Raw genomic sequence first — 18,929 nt, forward strand, 5'->3', positions numbered from 1 at the left:
CTATCACCCTAGACTTTCGTGTGCTCTCTAGCCTTACCTAAAACAGTAAATTCCTCTAACGCTAAAATCCTGAATCTGCATAGATGTATCTGTCACCCTCGAAGCGTGTACCCCATAGTACCCCCAGGGGCACCCCGCTTACCCCCCTCCCCCAAATTAGGTTACCCAAAGAAGACACAAGAAACAGTTGTAGATGGGTAACAAATGCTGCAGGATTTATTACATAATTCCAGGATATGTAATAGGTGGGTTATCTTACGGGCGATCCAAGGGCAGGCGGCCATCTACTTCACCTGCCCCTCCTGATGAGCCGGGCAGCACGGGAACGACCCGCAAGTGCTGCCCCCCCAAGTGATTCTTTTTTCGATCACGTGCCGTTGAAATTCTACTCACACCCCCCCTCTCGGGGCGGAGCGTCGCATAGCAAGCCCCCGGTTGTTCAGGCCCACAACCGCCCGCAGGCCTAGCGGGGCGCCGACCGGCTTCCGGGACCTCTCTGGAGGATCCTCGTTTTGGCTCAGGCACCACGTGGTGCCGCGCAGAGGTACCCTTTGTACCGGCCTGCTTCCAGATCGCCCTGTAACTCCGCCTGCAACGAAAAGAAAAACATTAAAACGTTCAGCCAAAAACCCCACCACACCACGCCGGGTAAGCGGTAGGGAGGGTAAAAAGGCGAGGTGGGCGACAAAGAGGTCGCCAGTGAGGGTGGGGGAAGGCTAAATAGCCTTCCCCTCACACCTGGGCCCGGAAGTGACGCGCCTTTCGCGTCACTTCCGGCCCCCGACACGGAGGGGGGCACAATCAGGATCCCTGCCCCCGCCCCCCCCGAAGTAGGGAGTGGGGAGGGGTGACCGGGGCCCCGGGGCCACTAAGGCGCCGACCGCCGAGTGGCCCCCTGCGGGGGCCGTGGTCAGCGGCATATACGCACCTATCACCTGTCCCCCTAGACGTGTGTACCCCACTCTAGATTTACCCATCACCTTGGACTCTCGTACCCGAGGCTTGTGCACTCCCTAGACTTCCCTCAAACACGGAAGTCCTCTCAGCCCACCGCCCTGTATGTGCCTAGATATGTCTGTCACCCTGACCGTGCACCCCCAGACTCACGCCCCTCTGCTTCCTGTTTCAGATGCTGAAGTGCCTGCCCGTGCTGGTCCTGCTGGCCGCCTCCTGGGTCCACGCGCTGGTAGGTACCGCTCACGCTGCGCATGCGCGCCCCAGACAGGCTCCATTTTAGGCGAGGAATGTCTGTTTTACACCTTTATAATGTGGTAATAAAGTGAACGGGCTGCTCCCCCTGAAGATGAAAAAATGAATTATTCTTTGGATAATTGTGTGGAAATGGAAAGATGCGTTAAAGTCTGTTTATTTTAGCACAGCTCGAATAAACGACAGCCGGATGTTCTGCTACATCTGGGCGGGGGCGAGGAGGGAAGGGGGCTATCACACAGCAGGGCTGGGGGAGTGTGGGGGGTAGTGCTGACTGGAGAGGAAGTCAATGGCATTTCATAATTGCCGCAATTTATTCCGCCCGGGAGGCATTCCTCATTCTCAGTTGTATCTCCACTTCAGAAAGATTTGGGCTAATTGTATTTTCAAATGGGAGGTTTAATGTAATTACCCTATCCAGGGATATTTATCATCGCAAACAGCACTGGGGAGATTGTAATCTATTCAGGGAGATTTTCAAATTCAGGAATGTTCTGCTTGCAGTTAAATTGGAATGCAAAGTGTTGACTTGCTTTTTCAAGATGCTTCTAAAAATCTGAACAGTCTCTTCTTTAATGTTAAATCCTCTCGTTGTTGCAGATGCGCAGGGAAAGGGCTGCGGTTGTAGCTCAGTAGTGTTTCTGCCTGTGCTAGCATATGTTTTGTACTTCCAGTCAAAGGTTCAACTCCTAGTGGGCCTATCCTGCCTTTTATGCTTTCGAGGTGGATAAAACGATGGGCAAACCTGTTTGGCAATAAAAAAAACGTCATTCTGCTCAAAAACACTCCTGGAGGGATATTGTGTACTGTACATGTAGAGCTATAATAAGGTATTCATTGTTCCTACTGCAGTTTAAGAGATTTTTTTGGGGAGATAAAGCACAGTTTCAGAATTTTATAGGAATATTGCTGGAATTTAAAGGACCTTCTAGACATTCCCATTTTTTCTCCAAAGGGCTATCTATTGAAAGACACTACAACATATTCTGCCACTCAACAGGGCCTTCTCAAACAAAGGGACACTCAGAAGTCCTTCTTGGGGAGTGTCCGTGATATATAATTTAGAAAAGAGAGACGAGGATCTTTTCTTACCGCTCCCAGATTTTTCTGTTCAGCATAGTATCCCTCTTTTTCTGAAGGACTACATAGTGCATGCTGACGGGTACCGTAAGCTACGCAGAAAACTGAGAGATCCTGCAGTTGTTTCAATAGAAAAACTGTGGAAAAAAACACACTTTTATCTGAAACTTTAAAGAATTATCAAACATTGTAAATTTGTTTAATAATTTTTAGAATTTGTTTAATGGATTTTTGGAGAAAAAAAATTGAAAAAAGGTTTCGCTGAATTGCGTGATCTATGTTTGCTTCTTTCATCCTCTCGGTGGAATAGAAGAATTTGAGATGTTCTGAACATTGTAGAGAACTCACTGAAGCTTTGTTGGAAAACCCTCTGTTGGAAACTTCCACCTGATGTGGCCATTTGTTATGGCTTAACCAATCTAGAATGTAGGTAGGGCTCTGAAGAAGACTCCAAGGGAGGTGGTGTGAGTCAGCTTTGACCAGCATCTGGAATAGTCAGGATGGTGGATTGGGCCTGTTCCGCAGAGATTTATGAAGATCAATAAATCACAGAAAACCTACAGTGGGCAGGAAACCTACCAACAAGTGGATCACCAGGGCACTCGAGGAGCCGAAACGTGTCACGCAACAATGACGTTGAGTCTTTAATCAAAAAAAGATACAAGTGGCTGCAAAGGCCACAGGAGAGGCTACCTCAGGGACCTCAAGAGAGCCAAAATGTCTTATGCGAAACACATCGATGAAGCACCTGGTGATACCTAGGATATCTTTAACATCTGCAGGAACTTAACTAGTCCGAGGCACATCCCTGCAACACAGCCTAGGCATCCTCATTTTTTTCAAATCCTTAATTGCCAAATTCTATGATTCTTTATTTATGCTTTACTGATTTATATTTATTTAATAGTTTTAATAGAGAGGACCCATTGGATGCCCCCAGGGTTAGCACACCACCGTACAAGAAAACAGCGTATTCCAGAGACTTCCGCTAGTGGAAACATTTCACATCATACATGAAATTGTCAGGGTACATAAACATTGTGTTCACATATAACATAGAGGTATTTACATTTATTTACCTAAAAATGCGTGAGGGGATACTCTTTCTAAGAGGATGTTGAACAGAGAGAGTGAAGCGCAGAGTAACCTACCCTGGCTAGGAGGCACTCTTGAAGCGCAGTCTTGAGCAGATGTAGGGTGGGGCGCGTCTGATGTAGTCTGTGAGTTTTGGGTGCATTATACGAGCAGGACCTTTTGTTTGTCAAAATTGTTGTGAAAGGCGGAGGTTTGGGGGGGATTTCAGTCTTAGGGGGGCTTCTTTGAAACGTCTGGCAAAGTTTAAAGACTTTTCCAGCCGTTTCCTAACCATTTAGCAGAGGTTACCATTTTGGGACGGCTTCTCAGCTGCTTGAGTCTGCTTTTCCATATTTCGGGAACTTTTTGGTGCTTGTTTAGTCGCAGGAGATATGTGGTCCATCGCCAGTGCTCTGGAGGGCTTCACTTCCCCTTATCGCGCCTCTGCACCTACAATCCGCCGTCGCCTCGATCCAGCCTCTGATATCACTGAAAGGAAACATGCAGCACTATGTTAAACTGCTCACTAAATAAATGCAGGGCTGACTTAGCGTTTCATACTACTGAGGTCAATAAAATGAGTACCCAAAAAGTCTGACATATTTACTATACTTAAAGAACTATGCATTGTGTCCAAGGTCTATATTACTACCAATAATAATGATTAAAATCGATCACCTTCATGGGATAATCTTCGGTTGATCCCTTGGCACAAAAGGTTATTCTGGCTGCTGCAGCCAGAGGCAGAGTGACCTCTGGGAAACTCTGGAAATCTCCTGGTAGGCAGCGACCTCTGCAAGGCAGTGCCTCGGTAAGTCTAACGAGCGACTGTCTCTGCCCCACACCCGCCAGTCTCCCAGAACCAGTACCCTGTTCATCTTATAGTCCTGCCAATGCCCTGTCCGCTTCTGCAAAAAGAGATGATGGATGGAATGGCTGAATTAATCTTAGCCCTGGTAATTACTCTGGGCCGCATTCCAGTAAAGTGTTTTATGGCCCTTGGTGCCACTCTAGAGCCACCGCATGCATACTGTGACTTTGCCCAGCTCCAGTAGAACTGCCAGTCCAGGTCCACTCCAGACAGGAGCTCAAGCCCCTCTTGTGGTGTGGGCGCATGCGTTTAAGATCCTACTCATATAGGGGTCACCAGGGTTTGCAGCTGTGACCCCTGGCTTGCCCTTTGCCACCCCAAGCTCTGCCTTTATGACAACTGGCCTCAGAGGTGGAAAATTCAGTGCCAGGAACACAGGAGCAGCTGGGGCTCTACTCTCTTTATTGCCTGTCAATTTTTCATTACACTAATAGTGCATAAATAAAATATATTATTCACTAATAGTGTAATAAAAATGGAGTACAATAAGCTGGAATATGCCCTTCCGTGGTAGCTGAGGTAAGTAAAAAATGTATTTAAATGTATCTTGTGTGCGTGCTTGCTGGTGAGAGCGTGTATATGTGTGAATTTGTGTGTATGTGTAAGTATGTGTGAGGGAAAGTGGAGGTCAAAGGGCGTGTGACATCACTTCCGCCACCCCTGGCATTTCGGTGAATTGACGTCCATGATCCTGCTGTGATGTCCACAGGGGTGGCGGAAGTGATGCCACACGCCCTTTGACATACAAGATACATTTAAATACACATTCCAGCTTATTGTACTCCATTTTTATTACACTATTAGTGAATAATATGTTTTATTTATGCACTATTAGCGTAATGAACTAAACACAATTGCAAAGCTTTTCTCCTTGAGTGAGTAAACTGTAATAACATTCTTTCCATTGGCGTGCATTATTAATTTACATATTAATAAAGGTCCCAATTTGGTTAAACTTCTGATCTCATGACATGACTGCTGATAGGAATAAAGTGCAGCGCACTTCAACTGCACTCCACTCACACTTGAATATAATTTGCATAGTCTTTGTCAGAAAGTCCCATTAAGTAGCTCCTATACCTCTATATGATTTCTGTGAAATCTCTTGTGAGTTGACCACACCACCAACTCTGTCATTATTCTAACAACTTCCCAGCTATCAATACTGCGGCAGAAGAACGGTCGCAGCCTTCACAAGCGTGAGTATTCAGTACAAAAATAGAATAAAAGAATTGAAAATAATCGAAATAAGTTACTAGAAAAATTCCTTCTACCCTCTGTATAGCATAAAAAAGAATTGCAGGCCTCGAAACTTTCACCTTCATGTAGGGTTACAAACTGACCAGGATTTTCCCAGCCTAGTTGGTCATTTCATGTCCAGATAACTAGCAAGGTAGATTAAAACTCAATATCCGGTATTTTCTACTCTTTGAAATATAATTTTATAGCAATAAATACAAGATAAAAACCCATGGATTTGTCCAAATTATTCTTGGGTGATTGTTAAGGCAAACAGAGGCAAAATTGTAGCGTTGAAAAAAATGACTGAGTTATGAGGCCTGCTGGCTTAGAGCAGAAGGTCTAACTAGGCCGAATACTGGAAAACTGGGGTTTACAACAGAACTGAAACAAAGGAGAGCAGTGCTTAATTTGAGCCGGTGGTTTCCGGGCCTCGGACCTGCACTTGATTGTCAACATCGGCACTTGTGACAGTCTTCCACATGATGGCACAGTCTGGCTAATTTAGAAATGACCAAAACACCAGTTAATTATTAATTCAATATACATTAAAAATGAGCACTACCTGACGCCCAAGCCATTCTTATAGGTTTGGGGACCTGAAATAGTCCGAATTGTCACACCTGTAGGAGTGTGATGGTTACTAGTTGTGTTGTTACTATCATTGGTAGCATGGCAGGGGCAGTGTGTGGTGCAAGCTGCAGTGGCCTACCGACGAGAGCCCTGGCACTTATTTATTTTACAAATTCTGAAGGAGAGGAAACCATGACAGAGCCAGTCTCCCCCTCCTGCTGCACTCGACAGTAGGACGGTCTCGCTGCAGACAGACAGCAGACCTTCCATTTCAAAGGAGAGGCTGCAGGATTGGGGCAGAAGGCCCGACTAGGCTCAACCCTGGAGAGGCGGATTTTAGAATAAAATAGAAATCTGAAGAAAATGCAATTTGTCATCAGATAAACTCCCTGTGCCTTCCCTGCTCCACCCAGTAATATGATTGTGTTGCTAGAAACAACAAATAAACCTTTCAGGTCCCAAAGATTGACCCTGCAGCCGGCTGCTGAGGTCATGCTGGCCAATGGAGAATCAAAGCGGGACAGTGAAATATCGAGAACCATTCCTATAGAGATACCTGGCTCTGGACCAGCTCGGGATCCTCTCGAACCCTCGAGCCCAAAACGAGCCGAGCTTTCATGTGGCTTCTGCCTGCCACCCACACTCAAACCTCAGAGGGCAAGAATAAAAGACTAAACATTAATCTTTGATGTGAGGTAGGAGAAGGGCGATACCCAGCTAGGGGCTGAACTGCATCACGTGGATAAAGCAAGAAAACCTGGAAACAATCCTGCTTCCCCCTTTTGCCTAAATTGTGTGATTCTAGGCAAATATTCGATTTCACTGGGCCTCCTTTTTCCTCACTATTGCTTGTGAGAATGCCTTGAAATATGTCCTCTCTCCAAAAACATCTGTGAGGTTTGATTTAATAGATTATAGCATTGCTCCTTGTATAATAGGAATCTAGGCCACTTATATGGTGCACGTGACAACTGATTTGCCTCTTGGTTCACTAGTGGTATTGTCATGGCGGGTCGCGGCTCAAATGTTTTTAACTTCATGGTAGAAATTACCACTTTTAAGAAATGCCTCAATCTGTGGCGTAACGAAACTTGAGGGGGCCCCCTGCCAAGTACATGGATGGGCCCCCCTTCCGGACTCACTCGGAAGCACTCAGGCCAGAGTACTGTTGCAAGAGGGCCTCACTGGCCAACGCCGTTGGGCAATGAGTGACAACAAAACTGTGATAATGAGCCTGCCAAAACTTACCTTGCGAGCCACCTTTACCTACCAGTGCAACAGTGAATTTTACCAGGAAAGTAGCCAATTTCCATTTATTGAGCCCTTGCAAACCATAATCCCACTCACAAAGTGATAGCGGATGCACCTTGGTTCATATAGCATACAGCCATACCAATATGGTAAAAAGGCGCAATTACGTATAGAAAAGATTGTACCATCAGCCTCACTCTTGGCAAGCAGAAGCTGCAGACAGTACGGAGTACTGACCTGATGTTAAAGGAATCTGGTAGGAGCTCTGTGTCCTTATTCATCCCAAGGGGTGACATGCAGCTGAGGCGCACAATCCAATTTGCTTCAAGTTTTCTGAAGGTGCCACCTGTCACACCCTTAATAATGGCAGGCTGAGTCTTCGTCTGTGCTGATTGAAAAGCGCTGAGCGATCGATGCAGTCTGTTGATATTCATAATGACTGAACCTGCTAAGAGATTTTGACCCTTAAGTTTTGAAAGTTAATTACTTGATCTATTTTACAGCAGCAATACATAATAGCATTGCCATATGGGGTTTCAATGAATGCTTTGTGTCGTCCGGACCGGTGCACAGCATCCATTAACAGAGGAGGCATTGTTCCACTTATGTACAGAAGCTGCGGTGTTCACATGCGCTTATGCTCCTGTCCCATTGCTCTCAGTGTGGAATGGGGCAGGAGCTCCTGCCCTGCGGTGACGGCAGCAATTCCCTGTCAGGAGGAGCCATTGCCCACTTCCCTCATCGCTGGCAGATGGACTGGTGGCAGGAACTTATTTTCACTAGAACACCCATATTCGAACAACACCCTGTTCTTTGAATGCTTCCTGCAGAATACCAGTTTAGTATTGCAGTGCCATTGCAGTGAAGGCAAACACAGTGGCTGCAGGACAGGATCTAGTGTGGAAGACCACCAGTGTGGACCGCATGCCCCATCTAGTGTGGAAGACCATCAGCCCGGACCGCCAGCCCCATCTAGTGTGGAAGACCACCAGTGTGGACCACCAGCCCCATCTAGTGTGGAAGACAATCAGTGTGGACCACCAGCCCCATCTAGTGTGGTAGACCATCACTCCAGACCGCCAGCCCCATCTAGTGTGGAACACCACCAGTGTGGACCGCCAGCCCCATCTAGTGTGGAAGACCATCAGTCCAGCCAACCAACCCCATCTAGTGTGGAAGACCACCAGTGTGGACCACCAACCCCATCTAGTGTGGAAGACCATCAGTCCGGGCGGCCAGCCCCATCTAGTGTGGAAGACCGCCAGTGTGCACCACCAGCCCCATCTAGTGTGGAAGACGATCAGCCCGGACCGCCAGCCCCATCTAGTGTGGAAGACCATCAGTCCGGACCGCCAGCCCCATCTAGTGTGGAAGAACCCCAGTCCGGACCGTCAGCCCCATCTAGTGTGGAAGACCACCAGTGTGGACCACCAGCCCTATCTAGTGTGGAAGATCATCAGTCCAGCCCACCAACCTCATCTAGTGTGGAAGACCACCAGTCCGGACTGCCAGCCCCATCTAGTGTGGAAGACCATCAGTCCAGCCCGCCAACTTCTTCTAGTGTGGAAGACCACCAGTCCGGACTGCCAGCCCCATCTAGTGTGGAAGACCACCAGTGTGGACCGCCAGTCCCATCTAGTGTGGAAGACCACCAGTGTGGACCGCCAGCCCCATCTAGTGCGGAAGACCACGAGTCCGAGCTGCCAGCCCCATCTAGTGTGGAAGACCACCAGTCCGGACCATCAGCCCCATCTAGTGTGGAAGACCACCAGTCCGGACCATCAGCCCCATCTAGTGTGGAAGACCACCAGTGTGGACTGCCAGCCCCATCTAGTGTGGAAGACCACCAGTGTGGACCGCCAGCCCCATCTAGTGTGGAAGACCACCAGTGTGGACCGCCAGCCCCATCTAGTGTGGAAGACCGTCAGTCCAACCCCCAGCCCCATCTAGTGTGGAAGACCACCAGTCCATCCACCAGCCCCATCTAGTGTGGAAGATCATCAGTCAGGACCGCCAGCCCCATCTAGTGTGGAAGACCACCAGTCCGGACCACCAGCCCCATCTAGTATGGAATATCACCATTCCGGACCGCCACCCCCATCTAGTGTGGAAGACCTCCAGTGTGGACCGCCAGCAACATCTAGTGTGGAAGACCACCAGTGTGGACCGCCAGCCCCATCTAGTGAGGAAGACCACGAGTACGAGCTGCCAGCCCCATCTAGTGTGGAAGACCACCAGTCCGGGCTGCCAGCCCCACCTAGTGTTGAAGACCACCAGTCCGAGCTGCCAGCCCCATCTAGTGTGGAAGACCATCAGTGTGAACTGCCAGCCCCATCTAGTGTGGAAGACCATCAGTCCAGCCCCCAGCCCCATCTAGTGTGGAAGACCACCAGTCCGGACAGCCAGCCCCATCTAGTGTGGAAGACCTCCAGTGTGGACCGCCAGCCCCATCTAGTGTGGAAGACCACCAGTGTAGACTGCCAGCCCCATCTAGTGTGGAAGACCATCAGTCCAGCCCACCAACTTCTTCTAGTGTGGAAGACCACCAGTCCGGACTGCCAGCCCCATCTAGTGTGGAAGACCATCAGTGTGGACCGCCAGCCCCATCTAGTGTGGAAGACCACCAGTGTGGACCTCCAGCCCCATCTAGTGGGGAAGACAACGAGTCCGAGCTGCCAGCCCCATCTAGTGTGGAAGACCACCAGTCCAGACCGTCAGCCCCATCTAGTGTGGAAGACCACCAGTGTGGACTGCCAGCCCCATCTAGTGTGGAAGACCACCAGTGTGGACTGCCAGCCCCATCTAGTGTGGAAGACCACTAGTCCGAGCTGCCAGGCCCATCTAGTGTGGAAGACCACCAGTCCGGACCGCCAGCCCCATCTAGTGTGGTAGAGCACCAGTGTGGACCGCCAGCCCCATCTAGTGTGGAAGACCGTCAGTCCAACCCCCAGCCCCATCTAGTGTGGAAGACCACCAGTCCATCCACCAGCCCCATCTAGTGTGGAAGATCATCAGTCAGGACCGCCAGCCCCATCTAGTGTGGAAGACCACCAGTCCGGACCGCCAGCCCCATCTAGAATGGAATACCACCATTCCGGACCGCCACCCCCATCTAGTGTGGAAGACCTCCAGTGTGGACCGCCAGCAACATCTAGTGTGGAAGACCACCAGTGTGGACCGCCAGCCCTATCTAGTGTGGAAGACCATGAGTCCGGGCTGCCAGCCCCATCTAGTGTGGAAGACCACCAGTCCGGGCTGCCAGCCCCATCTAGTATAGAAGACCACCAGTCCGAGCTGCCAGCCCCATCTAGGGTGGAAGGCCACCAGTCCGGACCGCCAGCTCCATCTAGTGTGGAAGACCATCAGTGTGAACTGCCAGCCCCATCTAGTGTGGAAGACCATCAGTCCAGCCCCCAGCCCCATCTAGTGTGGAAGACCACCAGTACGGACAGCCAGCCCCATCTAGTGTGGAAGACCTCCAGTGTGGACCGCCAGCCCCATCTAGTGTGGAAGACCACAAGTCCGGACTGCCAGCCCCATCTATTGTGGAAGACCACCAGTCCGGACCGCCAGCCCCATCTCGTGTGGAACACCACCAGTGTGGCCGCCAGCCCCATCTAGTGTGGAAGACCACCAGTCCGGACCGCCAGCCCCATCTCGTGTGGAACACCACCAGTGTGGCCGCCAGCCCCATCTAGTGTGGAAGACCACCAGTGTGGACCCCCAGCCCCATCTAGTGTGGAAGACCACCAGCGTGGACCGCCAGCCCCATCTAGTGTGGAAGACCACCAGTCCGGACCGCCAGCCCCATCTAGAATGGAATACCACCATTCCGGACCGCCACCCCCATCTAGTGTGGAAGACCTCCAGTGTGGACCGCCAGCAACATCTAGTGTGGAAGACCACCAGTGTGGACCTCCAGCCCTATCTAGTGTGGAAGACCACGAGTCCGAGCTGCCAGCCCCATCTAGTGTGGAAGACCACCAGTCCAGGCTGCCAGCCCCATCTAGTATGGAAGACCACCAGTCCGAGCTCCCAGCCCCATCTAGTGTGGAAGACCACCAGTCCGGACCGCCAGCTCCATCTAGTGTGGAAGACCATCAGTGTGAACTGCCAGCCCCATCTAGTGTGGAAGACCATCAATCCAGCCCCCAGCCCCATCTAGTGTGGAAGATCACCAGTCCGGACAGCCAGCCCCATCTAGTGTGGAAGACCTCCAGTGTGGACCGCCAGCCCCATCTAGTGTGGAAGACCACAAGTCCGGACTGCCAGCCCCATCTAGTGTGGAAGACCACAAGTCCAGACCGCCAGCCCCATCTAGTGTGGAACACCACCAGTGTGGACCGCCAGCAACATCTAGTGTGGAAGACCATCAGTCCAGACCACCAACCCCATCTAGTGTGGAAGACCACCAGTCCAAGCTGCCAGCGCCATCTAGTGTGGAAGACCACCAGTGTGGACCACCAGCCCCATCTAGTGTGGAAGACCACCAGTGTGGACCGCCACCCCATCTAGTGTGGAAGACCACCAGTGCGGACCACTAGCCTCATCTAATGTGAAAGACCATCAGTCCAACCCACCAACCCCATCTAGTGTGAAAGACCACCAGTGTAGACCGCCATCTCCATCTAGTGTGGAAGACCACCAGTGCGGACCGCCAGCCCCATCTAGTGTGGAAGACCACCAGTGCAGACCGCCAGCCCCATCTAGTGTGGAAGACCACCAGTGCGGACTGCCAGCCTCATCTAATGTGGAAGATCGCCGGTCCGGACTGTCAGCCCCATCTAGTGTACAACACTGCCAGGCCAGACACTGCCAGCCCACCTTGCTTTGAGGGCTGTTGGACTGGACCACCACACCCATACACCTATGCCAAGTTGCCCTCTGTCAGCCCAACTTGGAGGTCTGCTAGCCTGGAGCATCAGACCTATATAGTGTACAACGTTACCTGGTCAGGCAGAGCCAACCAACCTCGTCGGAAGAGCTGCTAAGCCAGACCCTCTGACCCATATAGTCAGAATGACTACTCTGTCTGAAGGATTACCTGGTCCATCGAGGCTGCAGTACAGCCAGGACCAGCTAGACAGCAGGCTTATCTGGCCTGTAGGACCGTCAAGCACATCTAGGCTTCTGGGCCACCACCAGGTCTATCTTGTACTACCACCACTAGGTCCTCCTTGTGTTGAAGACCACCAGATTCAAGGAGGCTGCAGGACCACCTCCAGACCCATCTTATCTGAAGGACCACCTCCAACCCATCTTGTTTGCAGGAGCACCACCAGACCCATCTTGTCTGCAGGACCATAGCCCGACCCATGTTTGTCTGCAGGACCCCCAGCAGACCCATGTTTTTCTGCAGGACCCCCACCAGGTCTGCAGGAACGGTCGGCCAATATTGTATGATGTACTGCCAGGGCATTTGAGGCTGCAGAACAGCCAAGAGCCTCTCAACCGGGCCCATCTCGTCCGCTGCACCATCAAGTCTATCGAGACTGCAGACCAGGCCATGGCCATCTTGGCTTCAAGACCTCAGCTGCAGGATCAGCAGCATGGCCATCTTGTATATAGGACTGGGCAGATCAATCTATGCTGCAGTAGAGCATGCTGCTCTAAGCTGCACTGCAGCCAGTCTGCTATAGGCTGCAGTACAGCCAGGCCCCTCTAGGCTCAGTATAAACAGACCACTTTAGACTATAGAGCAGTTAGGCTGACCTAGGCTGCAGTACAACCAGGCGGCTGTAGGCTGCAGTGCAGCTAGGCCATTGTAGGCTGCTGTACAGCCAGGCGGCTGTAGGCTGCAGTGCACCAGGGCCGCTGTAGGCGCCAGGACCACCAGGCCCATCTAGACTGCAGTGCAGCAGGCTGTTCTAGGTTGCGGGCGGCCAGACCACTCTAGGCTGCAGGACCACCAGACCCATCTATCCTGCACTACAACAGCACACTCTAGGTTCCATTATAGCCAGGTAAATGTAGGCCGAAGTCCCATCATGCCCATCTAGGTGCAGTATTGCCAGGGCCACTGGAATTATGAAAGAGGGGAGTTGTCAATTATGCGGCAGGGTAAGTAAAGGGAAATTCTGCGGCATTATGCGGCACATTTTGTGATAGTATTACTTCAATATTAAGTAATTTTTAAACTTGTTAACACTGTAAGCCGGGCTTTAAGTGGGATGAAAAAACTGGGGGGGGGGGGGGGTCTCTCAAAGTAGCGTGGCCACTGAAATAAAGGGCGTGACTTAAAAACATTTAAGCTAAAAAAAATCTGTGCTTGCCATAGTGTGCCGCCCGACTTGTATTTTGCTGTTTCTGTCACTGCATCCAGATATATGATACAATAAGTAACATCGTACCGACAACAAGTCATGACGATTGGCTTTGTCAATGGTTGTTAGTTGCATAAGATAAATAAGCAGTAACTTTGGCTCGTAGGTAACATTGAAAAAGCTTAAACTTCAAGCTCTGGTGACACCACAACAATGTTTCTGCTCATGAGTTTCAAAAAGAGAAGGGAAATCCAGAGAGAATATGACTCTCTTTAAAGGATTTCTCTTCCCCTACAACGCTCCTCTGGCATGACGTCATGCCGTATCTTCTCCACTAGTGAGAAGTAAGCAGTTAGAGCACGCGGACATCTATGTGCCTGCTGCCACTGCAGGCAGGAAAAAACCAGACCTCCTCTGCCAGAGCACAGAACAGAGCCCGATAGAGACCCATTTCGAGGCCTCCTTAAAACAAGCATTTGCAATGCAATAGGTCTCGCATTTATAAGAGTTTGAGCTATTGGCATTGTAAAATTACAATGCCTTTTATTTATGTTTTGGTTTTAAAACAAATAAAAGGCATTGTCATTTATAATGTCAGTAGCATAAACTTGCATAAAAGCAGTGTGCGGCGTGCAGCAGTGTGCGGTGTGCAGCAGTGTGCGGCGTGCAGCAGTGTGTGGCGTGCAGCAGTGTGAGGCGTGCAGCAGTGTGAGGCGTGCAGCAGTGTGAGGCATGCAGCAGTGTGCGGCATGCAGCAGTGTGCGGTGTGCAGAAGTGTGTGGCGTGCAGCAGTGTGTGGCGTGCAGCAGTGTGTGGCGTGCAGCAGTGTGTGGCGTGCAGCAGTGTTTCGTGAAGCAGTGTGAGGCATGCAGCACTGTGTGGCGTGCAGCGGCGTGCAGCAGTGTGTGGCATGCAGCAGTGTGCGGCGTGCAGCAGTGTGCTGCGTGCAGCAGTGTCGTGCAGCATGCAGCAGTGAGTAATGCAGCAGTGTGTGGCGTGCAGCAGTGTGTGGCGTGCAGCAGTGTGCGGCATGCAGCAGTGTGTGCAGTGCAGCAGTGTGTGGCGTGCAGCAGTGTATCGTGTAGCATTGTGCGGCGTGCAGCAGTGTGTGGCGTGCAGCAGTGTGTGGCGTGCAACAGTGCGTGGCGTGCAGCAGTGTTTCGTGTAGCAGTGTGCGGCATGCAGCAGTGTGCGGCGTGCAGCAGTGTGCTGCGTGCAGCAGTGTGTGGCGTGCAGCAGTGTTTCGTGTAGCAGTGTGAGGCATGCAGCACTGTGTGGCATGCAGCGGCGTGCAGCAGTGTGCAGCGTGCAGCAGTGTGCGGCTGCAGCAGTGTGCTGCGTGCAGCAGTGAGTAATTCAGCAGTGTGCAGCAGTGTGTGGCATGCAGCAGTGTGCAGCATGCAGCAGTGTGTGCTGTGCAGCAGTGTGTGGCGTGCAACAGTGTTTCGTGTAGCATTGTGCGGCGTGCAGCAGTGTGTGGCGTGCAGCAGTGTGTGGCATGCAGCAGTGTGTGGCGTGCAGCAGTGTTTCGTGTAGCAGTTTGCAGCGTGCAGCAGTGTGCGGCGTGCAGCAGTGTGCGGCGTGCAGCAGTGTGTGGCGTGCAGCAGTGTGTGGCGTGCAGCGGCATGCAGCAGTGTGTGGCGTGCAGCAGTGTGTGGCATGCAGCAGTGTGTGGTGTGTAGCAGTGTGCGGCGTGCAGCAGCGTGCGGTGTGCAGCAGTGTGCGGCATGCAGCAGTGTGAGGCGTGCAGTGGGAGGGGGAGTGGGAGAGGGGGGGAGGGAGAGAGGCGGGAGAGAGGTGGGAAGAGGGAGAGAGAGGGGGAAGAGGCAGGGAGAAAGAGAGAACAAGAAGAAGAAGAAGAGAGAGAGAGTTAGGGCGAGAGAGAGAGAGGGAAGATGGAGGGAGGGAGCGAAAAGAGAGAGTGATTGCGTGTGTGTGTGTTTAGTTAAGTTATGCTGAATGTTTGCCCAGCACTTTATGCACTCTGTAAGATTAACTCAAAGCCTTCAGGAGGGACAGGCGAAATGAAACAGAGGAACAGAGACAGGGGAAAAGAACAGATATGGAACTGAGGAAGAAAGTGCAACCTTTAGGGATGGAGTGGTTTTCTCCAAAAAAAGGTATGGACTTGTCTGAAGCCTGGGTGTTGCTGAGAGTTTTGTTCTGCGCCTGCGTTTGCCTAGATCTTACACAGAGTGTTTTTATATCTGTTAATTAGTTCTTCTCATTAATACACTTAAAATGTTTCAGTGAAAAATAAATTATCATTTTATGAATCAGTTGTTTCCTAATAGACAGATACCCCAATAACATATGTGAAACAAGATATATACAATATTGCACGTGAGGTGATTACATAAGAAGGAAGAAACTACACGTACCCACAGGAGTCAGTAAGAAAAGTTCACTCGTGTGTGCATTAAACGTGGGCAAATCTATATCACAAGGATAGAAATCTGACCACTGTGCTAGGTTTTTACTCCGAAATATTTTTCGCAAGGGCAGTGGGGCGGGGGGGGGGGGGGGGGGGGGGGGACAGTGAATTGTTGCACGCAGGGGGCGCACGTGATTAAGGACAGCTGGTAGGCTGCACTAATGTACGGTTTCCCCTAGTTTAATGTTGTACCTGATAATGTGAGACGGAGAACTCCGCTGCAGAGCCGTGCTCAGCACACCCCCTCCTCACCCCTCCCCCGGGCAGCCGGGCTGTGCGCACTGTGTGGATATACCTGGACCACGACATCGGTGTTTGTAACAAACTGAGACCGGTCATACACTTGTCACACACCAGCTGCCATTAAAATGCCATTATCCCACCTTGATCAACACTGATCAGCACGGCACGTGCTTCATTTACTTAACACAACATATAGCGCTGCCGCCTCTCGTCAGGGGTGCCAAGCGCTACATAACTGTAATTTTAATGCAGTTCAATGCAGCGCCTAGGCGGATGCCGTCTTATTTCAGGAAGATTTGGAAATATATGCTATTTCCAGGAAGCCTGTTGTAGGCATATCAATTTCAACTATATCATGGAACAAAGAGATGGTCACGAGACGTCCTCGGGAGGCGCGTGCTGCCTCCTACCTGGCGATGTATCCGAGTGTGGGAGAAGTCAGATACTGCAACGACGCACAACTTAAAAAATAGGAAGAGAGAGGCTTAGATGGAGGCAACGGGGGCCTGGATGGGTTAAACAGAGAAGGGCAGAGAGAGAAACAAAGCAAGGTAGAAAGGGGAGGTGAAAAGAGAGAAAAAAACGAGCGAGGCATGCAAAAAGAATGGGAGAAAAAGAACAAGGGAAGTAAGACAAATATAGAGCTCAAAGAAAAAGGAAAGAGTGTGAGACAGAGAGCGAAGAAAGAGTAAAATGGAGAAAGTGAAATACAACCAAAGAGAAAAACAACGAATACCAGCGAAGAAAGAAATATAGGGGTCAAAATGAAGAGAAAGCGTGAGACGGAGAAAGGAAAGAAATAGAGAAAGTGGAATATAACGGAAAGAGGATGGAGTAAGATACAAAAAGAGAACGGGGAAAGAAGATGCAAAGTTAAAGAGGAAGAAAGAAAACAAGCGCGCACTGAAGCTGACGGAGTGGGAGGGGGAGTGGGGGCGGGCACGCAGGCTGCCAAATGGTGCGATGAATCACGGCTAAAGTGAAAGCAAACAAGTGGTTGCAGGACTCCAAATGGTGCGCGCGCCCGGACGGGTCACATGCACTGTAGTTGGAGGCCTGCAAAGCCACTGTTTGCACTTCCAAAACGCGCTTACTATAAGTCTCGCCAGAGCAGCGCTAAAGCGCTGGTCAGGCGAGACCTAAAAACTACTGGTGCTCAGCATCGGTGAGACCCGGCCCACTTAAAGCCCTGACTGTAAGGGCATTAGTTGTACCGCATTCAGTGCTTAATTTGAGCCGGAGCTTTCCAGTGCTGAGCACCAGCACTTAATTGGTTTCCAGTGCTTGGCACCGGCACCTAATTGGCAACACAACCGCTTAGGGCAGACTGCCACAAGGTGGCGCTGCTCATGTAATTTAGAGATGAGCAGTATAACAGTTGTTTAGTAAAACAATATACCTTAAAAAATACTAATACCTGCCTTCCCAGCCATTCCTTTAGCTTTGGGGACCTGGAATAATCTGAACTGTCGCATTTACATGCGAGGGAGATGGTTAGTAGTTGTTTTGGCAGCGATGACAAGGGCGATGGGTGGTACAAGCTGCAGTGGCCTCCTGGTCAGAGCCCTGGCGCTTAATATTTTACAAATTAGGCACTGACCGCATTAATACCAGATTAAATATAGCAATAACCTACAGAAAGAGGACCAGTCAACCTTTGCATCCTTCCGCAGCATGGCATCACATGTCCCTGCATGTTTTCTAACTTTTGAACCGTTTGAGCTAGACCCAAAAGTATTTATTGTAAAATCTGGAGATTATGCAGCAGATCCGCACAACCGCATAATTCCAGTGACCCTCTTGTAGTGAGTGTAGTCAGGATACTAAAGGTAGCCGTGCGGCGGCAGTCTCGGTTTCTGCCCCTTCTTAGTGCCCTCCCCTACCATCACGACCCCCCCTCCCCTCGAACCTTAGACAAGATGGCGGCTCTTTGATCCTGCTGGAGGCTTTGAGAGGGTGGGTGCTTCTGTGAGGAAGTTTACGGACCCTCTTAGGTCTGGGTTCGGATTCTATAGTCATTCTTTTAATATGCCATACTGTCGTCCCGCCCTTCATAGCGCTGCGAGAGGGGGCAGCAGTGTGAACCCAAAATCACTGACAGGGGTAAAGTTTTGCTGCTACCCGGTTTATACCTGTCTTTGCTGGGCCCGGGCCGCTGAGGGCTGTTGTGAGTGAGTGTCTGAATGAGTGAGCGTGTGAATGAGGAGTGACTGGCCTGTGTCTGTCAAATGGCACAACTGGGAGGGAGAGAGACAGACTGGGTGGCCCTGGTGCCTACCGTATGCACCCAATCCGTATTTGTACCAGAGTGGTGAAAAGTGGAAGTGAGCACACAGGGTCATTTCACCACTGGCACACCCTGCTCCCGTCTCCTCTATTTACGTCTCCAGGCCTAAATCACATTTTTGAAGCATTGATGTGCGGGGTGGAGGGGGAGGCTGTATTTAGTGTTCTGACAGCTGGAAGGAGGGCGCCCAGGTGTAAGGCAGCCCCGCCCTTCTAGAGTCTGGTCAATGCTGATTAATTGCCCATCAGTGTTTCGGAGGCATCTGTTCCACATCCTCGTTTCACATCAGGTTTTACGGTTGGCGCCATTTATTCTACTAAAAGCTGAACCCTCGTCCTTCGGGATATCCGGAAACAAGGCGCAAACAAACCTTCTTTACAGTGAAGAAATGCGTGAACATTGGAC

At 50.7% G+C, this 18,929-nt stretch overlaps 1 protein-coding gene across 1 annotated transcript in view; it reads left to right on the forward strand.

Annotated features, from left to right (window-relative positions):
• Window positions 1-18,929, forward strand: part of FSTL1 (follistatin like 1) — a 141,971-nt gene that overhangs the window by 16,496 nt on the left and 106,546 nt on the right. The window contains exon 2 of the mRNA XM_085621046.1: window positions 1,130-1,186. Coding sequence (XP_085477172.1) covers window positions 1,130-1,186 — 57 coding nt within the window. The remainder of the gene's footprint in view (window positions 1-1,129; window positions 1,187-18,929) is intronic.

Source organism: Triturus cristatus, chromosome 8 (genome assembly GCF_964204655.1).
Source record: "Triturus cristatus chromosome 8, aTriCri1.1, whole genome shotgun sequence".
Classification (NCBI taxonomy): domain Eukaryota; kingdom Metazoa; phylum Chordata; class Amphibia; order Caudata; family Salamandridae; genus Triturus; species Triturus cristatus.